The 8,405-nt window shown below is 48.2% G+C and overlaps 1 protein-coding gene across 2 annotated transcripts in view; it reads right to left on the bottom strand.

The window, feature by feature from the left end:
• LOC135823384 (mutS protein homolog 4-like) overlaps positions 1–8,405 on the bottom strand; it is an 82,123-nt gene that overhangs the window by 25,681 nt on the left and 48,037 nt on the right. For both annotated transcript variants that reach the window (XM_065336239.1, XM_065336243.1), the window contains 2 exons: positions 7,061–7,073; positions 4,519–4,572 (listed from right to left, as the gene is read on the bottom strand). In XM_065336239.1, the coding sequence (XP_065192311.1) occupies positions 4,519–4,572; positions 7,061–7,073 (67 nt within the window). The remainder of the gene's footprint in view (positions 1–4,518; positions 4,573–7,060; positions 7,074–8,405) is intronic.

Below are 8,405 nucleotides of genomic sequence, written 5' to 3' on the forward strand. Positions count from 1 at the left end.
AACTGAGGCTCAACTGGAACCAAGTTTTCAACGTCACTGGTGACATGCCGAAGAATATCCTGGACAAGCATCCGGAACTATTCAAATCTGGCCTGGGCACTTGGCGACATGGCAGTGTCAAGCTGGCAGTGGACCGTAACGTGAGGCCACGATTTCTGAAGGCACGGTCGGTTCCCTATTCACTCAAGTCGGCAGTGGAGAAGGAGCTGGACCGGCTGGTGAAAGAGAACATTATCCACCCCGTGCAGAGTACCGATTGGGCTGCACCGATTGTACCAGTGCTAAAGAACAATGGCCAGATACGCATCTGTGGCAACTACAAGTGTACCATTAATCAAGCATCCAAGACAGACAAGTATCCGTTACCCAACATAGAAGACTTATATGTGAAACTGAATAAAGGATGCTGCTTCACGAAGTTAGATCTCAGCCAGGCCTATCAGCAGCTACCGTTAGACGAACAGTCTCAGCTTCTCACGGCTATCAACACAAGCAAAGGCCTATTTGTGTATAATCGCTTGCCTTTTGGAGTGTCCTCTGCACCTGGTATCTTTCAGCGCACCATGGAGCAGCTGTTGGCCGACATTCCAATGGTCGTAATGTACCTGGACGACATCCTCATATCTGGCACAACACGAGAGGAACACAACCTCCATGTCAAAATGGTCTTGGAGCGTCTTGAATCGGCTGGTCTGCGCTTGAACCGGGACAAATGTGTGTTTGGCCGTTCATCTGTCACTTTCCTCGGCCACATCATTGATTCAACCGGAATAACGCCGACAGCTGAGAAAGTGCAAGATGTGCTGGACGCCAAGGCACCGACTAGCGTATCGCAGCTCAGAAGCTACTTGGGCTTGATTAACTATTATCACAAGTTTGTACGGAACTTAAGTACTGTGTTGAAACCCCTGTACGAATTGCTCTCTAAGAAGCAGTGGCGGTGGTCTGACTGTGAACAGTCTGCTTTTGAGAAAAGCAAAGCCATGCTACTAGAAGCACTATGCCGTGTACATTACGACCCGAAGATGCCAATTGTCGTCAGTTGTGATGCGTCACCGTATGGTATTGGTACCGTTCTCTCACACATCACTGCGGACGGAGACGAGCATCCAGTCGTGTTTGCATCGAGAACATTGTCCTCAGCGGAACAGAAATATGCACAGATCGAGAAAGAAGGTCTCGCTATGGTGTTCGCCGTCAAGCGCTTTCATAAGTATTTATTTGGCCGCTCGTTTGTGCTGCAGACTGACCACAAGCCTCTACTTGGTCTATTTCAGGAAGATCGTCCGATTCCGCCGATGGCCAGTGGTCGCATCCAACGCTGGGCCCTACTACTAGCAAGCTACGACTACCAGCTTCAGTTCAAGTCGGGCAGCAACAATGGTAATGCTGATGGACTCAGTCGGCTACCATCACCCTCATCGGTACCAGAAGTCTCAACACCAGCCGAAGTCGTTCTGTCGATGTCTGTCCTGGAGAACACTCCGGTCACATCCACCACCATTGCTCAATGGACGAGCAAAGATCCGGTGCTGTCACTTGTCCTCAAGTACGTCCAAGAAGGTTGGCCGGACAACATCCCCGTGGATTATCAAGCATATTCCCGTTGTCGTAATGAGCTTTCAGTAATAAGTGGCTGTCTTTTGCTGGGCTCACGTGTTATTATTCCACCAAGTGGCCGTGAGACGCTCCTGGAAGAATTACATGAAGGTCACCCGGGCATAACCCGGATGAAAGCCCTCGCCCGCAGCTACATCTGGTGGCCATCTATTGACGACGAGATAGAGCTCAAGGTCAAGAGCTGCCAACCGTGCCAAGCCATTCAGAAGTCACCAGCCCTTCAGCCGCTACATCCCTGGGAATGGCCAGGTAAACCATGGGTGCGTCTGCACGTCGACTACGCAGGTCCAGTTGAAGGCAAGATGCTCCTGGTTATCGTTGACAGTTTCAGTAAGTTTATTGAAGTCCACCCGGTATCGTCTGCAACCTCGGCTTCAACTATTGCCAAGCTCCGTCAGACATTTGCAACGCACGGACTGCCGTTTCAACTTGTTTCCGACAATGGCTCAGTATTCACCAGCGACGAATTTCAACGATTCTGTTCTGCTAATGGTATCAAGCATACCCGGTCATCTCCGTACCACCCAGCCAGCAACGGTCTAGCTGAGCGTGACGTACCAGCGGCGGATCCAGAGTTCACCTGAGGGGAGGGCGCGGGTACTAATGTTCATGACAGGGGAACCAATGCGGTACCTGTATTTTGTACACATTACGACATAGCGGCTATTTTACGTCATAGGCTTAGCGGTTATGTAGAATTACTATTTTAGCACATGCACTCACTCCCACTTTTTCAACCACTTCATTGAGGACTCTGGCTGTAGTAGAACATAGCCGTACTACATTGAATTGTGTAAAGATAGTGCTTCAAAGCTCCAGACATGCTGAGATCGAGAACCATGGCAAAATAATAAAATATACGATTATTTGGATGGCCATGTCCAGCAGTAAGAATGGATGATGAGGTATTCACCTCGGGTTGATCCTTGTCGATGCAATGTAGGAAACGGGACGCACGACGCACAAAAAACGCCTTCCTCGCCAGCCTTTCCGGAATAGGCAAGCCACTCAAACCTCTTCAGTAGCAGCGAGCGAGTGGAAGTACCGGTCTTTCGGCGGCTGTCGGGATAATCCCTAGATGGCAACACCGTCTGCTTATCAGGCTTCCGGATCCCAAGTATGTTGCGCTTTCCTGCATCGCTGACAGTTGCACCGCCAATAGCTGTATCAACGGCATCCGAGTAATTACTTCGCTCCGTAGCAGTGCCACCAGCCACATTCGTGACAGTCACAACGTCGTCATCTGCGATAGTTTCAACAGGTAAACGCTCCTGACTCGCATCCGATGGTGGGACTGTCAGTAGTAGTGACTACCACTGACAGTCCCACCATCGTCGTCAGAATCTACTTCGGATTCCCTTTGGGGAAGATCGGAGTCTGAGCAGACCTCGATCTCAGGGTCTTCGCGGTGGTCCGAATTCTCCCCCAAAGGCGGATTGCTCGACTGAGCAGCTGACGAAGCGCAAGTTCGCTTCGCGAAAAAACCCGCGGAGAGTTTGTTGGCTCCCTAGCCGCTTGGGCGGGCGGTGCGCCATCCCCTTCACCGACTTAGCTATACAAGTTCGTGAACTGAACACAAATTTCAAAACTAAAAGTCAACCAAAGTCTAAGAGAACAACTACTCCGTGTTCAGAAGAACTTTCTTACCTGACACTAGAAACTAAGTCTTGTCACAGCATGTGCAAACACTTGCGCAACTGCCCATGTGCATGCACTAAAAAAAAAAAAAAATCGAACTGTTTGAGGGGAGGGCGCGCGCCCACCGCGCCCTCCCCTAGATCCGCCACTGCGTACAAACCGTCAAGAATGCGCTGAAGAAGTCTGTTGGTGATTCTGATTTGGAATCCCGTCTGTATCGGTTCCTGTTTCAGTATCGCCTTACGCCACAATCAACTACTGGTCAATCTCCATTTCAACTCATGATGGGTCATAAGCATCGGTCCCGTCTTGACCTCACATTTCCGGACACTCCTCAGAAGGTTTTCAGCCGACAGCAAGCAGCCGTAGACCGCCGCCCGGCTCACTCGTCGTCCTTCTGCTGTGGCGACCCTGTGTCCTGTGTCAACTTTGCTGGCTCACCTAAATGGATGGATGGAGTTCTTGAAGAGTGTCTAGGCCCAGCCACATTTACGGTGCGCCTACCCGATGGCAGATTGTGGAAACGGCACAGTGACCACATCCGCCCACGATTGCCGGCCGAGGAGCCACCTATTGCTGCGCCAGAACAGGCAACAACTGCATATCCAGCTGTCGTTCCATCTGGTCAACCTCTGAGCTATCCAGTGTCGACATCATCTGTGCCGGATTCAGACGCATCCGAACTACAGCCTTCAGTTGATTCTGTACCAACAGCCGTATCTGCCTCACCAGTTCCTCCAGCACAGGAATCAGTCACACTTTCAGAGTCGCAGTCAGCTGGGTCGACTCCTGCTATTCATCCGCGTCGCTCAACTAGAGCTGTTCAGGCGCACATCCGTTTGGACTTGTAACAGTTCTATCATAGCTACTCACAGTTAGAAATGCTGTCTTATTTCTGTGTTTACAGCTATATTTCGCCATGTCTCGTGTTACTGTTTCTACAGGTGATTTGTTATTTGTTATTGTTTACTTAGTCGTTGTTTCATCTAGGGTTGGAAGGATGTGATATCCATGTACATGTCTTGTGTTGACGTCACTAAGACGTCACTAGGGCTCTGCATGCACGCAGGCCAACCTGTGCTTCCTTGCCCTTTCCTTGTTGTTCTGTCTTCCGAGTCCTTGAAGTGACTTCCTCGTTGTTGGCCTTTGTGAATAGAATTATACATACCGGTAACATTCTTGTCTCAGTCTGGGTTGTAATACCCTCCCCTCCCCCTTAAATTTTAAGCTGGAACAAGCATGCTACCTAGTACAACTAACCAGCAATGTCATCAACAATCTCCGTGTAGGTGCGGCGTGCAACGTCAAGAAGACCTACAGCAGGACAGCAGCAGCAGCAGCAGCATTAGGTAGACACAGATAGCAAGGTAGTCCATTAGAGCCCAGTGCGGTGTTGCCAGGTGCACCGAATCTTAAAATGCTAGGAATGGGCAAGCATTGAAAGGAGACAAAGATGTTAAGTTGGATGAGTTTCACAGTTCATGGCAATACAATACAGTGGGAGGTGAGTTGACCAGACTTAGCACCATGTGATCAAACATCAGTAATCACACTAGCTCCAACCATGCACAATCTGATACAATATCCCGACAAAATACAATCAAACCCTGGGGAAAGAGTGCCGATGGAAAGCAGGATAGAAAAGGCTGCTGACACAACATTTAATGATTTCACTACAGTAGAGAGGTTCCGGGTACGACTTTCCGTGCCAAAATCCGTATGGGCGCTACAGATTTTTTCGAGGCGTGCTTCATACGATTTTTCGGCACGGAGAATTGGACTGGCTTTCATACGAACCATGTTTCGTATGGAGATTTTGCGTCATCGAATGCAGAAAGATTACTCGCGCACAAATTTGGTACAAGAAACATCGATTTTCCGCGGGAAGTTTAGGTTTTGGTACAAATTTCAAAATAAAAAGGCATAGCGCGGAAATATGACGTGTTTGCGATCGTAACCTAGGCAATGACGACAAACACATAAGTTCCGTACTCCGGAACATTTCACTGCTTGAAAACAAAGTATAAAAAATCCGTAGCGCCTCCACGGATTTTGACACGAAAAATCGTACTCTGGGACCTCTCTAGTATCTATTTAGAAGATAGCGGATGCAGCAACATTATCATTATCCATAGTACCTACAAAGAGGTGGGGTTTGGGGTTGTCAACCATTTGCTATCCTTTATTGCGGTGGCATGTGGGGGGGGGGGGGGGAGGGGATGCCACAAACCTTTTGCCAGACGTTTCAAAATTGGCAGACTGGCAGAGCACGTGCATGGTTGAAATTGTGAGTATCCACTCGGAGATCTACCCGACTTCAATCAGGGTCAGAGGTTACAGACACTGTATCATGATTCTTGATAGACATACTATACAAGCACAAGCCACGATGGCGTGATACAAGGGCAGTAGTGAAAGAACAGTCAGAGTAAGTCAAGACAATCACACGAGAGTGATAATTACTTGGTCTGTATCTACTGTAGCTGCTGATGAAGCATGCTATCTCTCCTGCTTTATCGAGCGTACATGTAGTGCACTTTTTCTTGGGTGTTGTTCGAGGTAGCACAACCATCACATGAGTGCTCAATACACTATAGTGTAGAGAAACAATATCAATGTGAAATCCAGTACTGCTCAATGAAATCCGATCCAGCGGGTGAATGCCATGCTGGCCGCTGTGCAGCCCTAGACCTGCGGACACTGGGATGGTGAGCTGGTGCAGGGCGCATACTTGATTCACACGACCGGATTTCATTGAGCAGCCCTGTGGATACATGTACATGATTGTACCGAGAAGCTGGAGATTGCCTGGGCCGACAAGACCCGCTCCCTCAACAAGAGGTCAGAGCTTGTGTCCAAGTGCCGTCATGAAAACAAGTTTTACCTCTGTAACTTTGCGCGCAAGGTCAAGTGAATCTAGCTGGTAGTCCCGCTGCCAAGTGTGTGTGTGTGTGTGAGTGTGTGTGAGTGTGAGCGCGCATGTGTGTGTGTGTGTGTGTGTGTGTTTGTGTGCATTCGTGAGAAAGAGAGTGTGTGTGGGTGATTGGATAAGTGCGGGTGCAAGTATGTGTGCGGTAGGTGTGAGAATGAAAGGATGAGTATTGTGGCCGTGTGTGTGTGTGTGTGTGTGTGTGTGTGTGTGTGTGTGTGTGTGTGTGTGTGTGTGTGTGTGTGTGTGTGTGTGTGTGAGAGAGAGAGAGAGAGAGAGACAGAATGTTTGTGTGAGATTTGGAGAATGTGTGTGTGTATGTAAGATTTAGAGAATGTGTGTGTGAGATTTGGAGAATGCGTGTGTGTGTGTGTAAGATAATGAATGAATGTGTGTGTGCGTGTGCATGTGTGAGATATAGAGAATGAATGTGTGTGTGTGTGTGTGTGTGTGTGTGTGTGTGTGTGTGTGAGAGAGAGAGATTTAGAGAATGTGTGTGCGGATGCGCGTGTGAGTGTATGTGAGAAAAGGGAGAGAGTGTGGGTGTATGTTTGTGTAGTGGTGTGGGCATGTGTGGATTTGGCATTTGTCCCCAGCTCTATTCTATATCATTTATGCCGGAACTACTGCTGCATAGCCCCAAGTCTGAAGACTTGGCAACTTCACGCCTGCACCTGACTCTTGCGCTATGATATGCGTCGCCTATGACACCCCTCGGAATTTCCCACCTTGCTCCCCCTTATGTTCTGGCTACCCGTTTTGGATCTATCAGTTGCCTGATGATCGTAGAGATACGTGAAACTCGGAGTTGCGACAAAGCTTCCAAACTCTCTCTCTTGTGTACATGATTGTATACAACTACAACTATCTTACCGTTGATTCGTGGCTGAATGGTGCAGCATGGGTGATGGGCGATTAGCGAGACATGGCAGTTCAGGCAAGTCATATGAAAGAAACAGCACATAAATATACACCACCGGTAATGTATCTTTATAGTTTATACCACGGTCGATGACAGTGCAGGTGGGGTGGCCGATTGTAGAGTCGCGGTGTATGCCAATAATGCACTAGAAACAACTCGTAAGCATCCCGGCTAAACAGGGTAACCGCATCTATCAACAATATCCAGCCAGTGTTCTTTGTTCAATGAAACTGTGAAGCAGTCTATGAGAGAGTTTGGCTGGCTTCGTCTTCCCTTAGCCACATCAGCCCATTGGCTCTGAGTACTATCGCAAGGCACTTTATAGTGCTGAAGCTTCATAGGATGCCAACCCCAAGCTCTCACGAAGAACATGGCCTAGCCTTAGCAACCGTCAACGCTGGCATGTGGTATTAGTCAAGCCAAACAATCAGACGTGTCGAGAACAAGATGATTTGCGCCCACAATAAGGATCATACGTACACTTAGCTGTATTAGCTCCATTTTGCTGCTCTTCCTTTGCCTTTATTGTGGGCGTGTAGATAGCCTTATGAGATTCCTTTATCTACCTTTTTTAACCCTTTGAGACCCCAACGATCGAATTCGATCGTTTGGTATACAGTGACACTGAAATAATCATATCTCTGGTGTTCCTTCACCGATTATCATAAACAAAGTATCTACGTTTCGAGAAGAACCGTGGCTATCACGTAGAAGTTATCCGAAGTCTCTAGGAGTTAGGGGCTGTCCGAGGTTACCAATAATATTTTCAAAACGAAATGTTTTCGTTTGTGGGTGGGTGGGTTTGATGGAGTTTCGTTTTGAAAATAATTATCGAATGCTGATGGAGAATGCCCAGTTACTTCTGGATGTCGAAAATTGACATCAATATTTTATTGGAATTCGTTTTACTTGCAGAAAAGGTGGGTGGGTGGGTGGGGGCTGAAAAATACTAAAACTTTTCGTTTTGTAAAAACAATCGGTAACCCCGGACGGCCCCTTACGATGCCGCCGTGGTGGGACTGGAAGTCGGAGACAAACTGAAAAATGCACTCAGATCGAAAAATTCAAATTTTCACGCTGCACTTGGCAGGAGATTTCCCCGGAATGGTATGTCATACTCAAGCATGCTGAACACCAATACTTTGCGCTTGAAACGAGCTTTCCGCTGTAGTTTGTTTGAAGTCGATGCGATGAAGGAGAATGGAATGGCGGCTGCTTGAACTTTGCTGAAGCTGTTCGCGCACGGCTGCTGTTTTGGGCGGCATTATAGGCCACGTAGAGCAGAGGCTGTGCAGA

This window comes from Sycon ciliatum, chromosome 1 (genome assembly GCF_964019385.1).
Source record: "Sycon ciliatum chromosome 1, ocSycCili1.1, whole genome shotgun sequence".
In the NCBI taxonomy this organism is placed as follows: domain Eukaryota; kingdom Metazoa; phylum Porifera; class Calcarea; order Leucosolenida; family Sycettidae; genus Sycon; species Sycon ciliatum.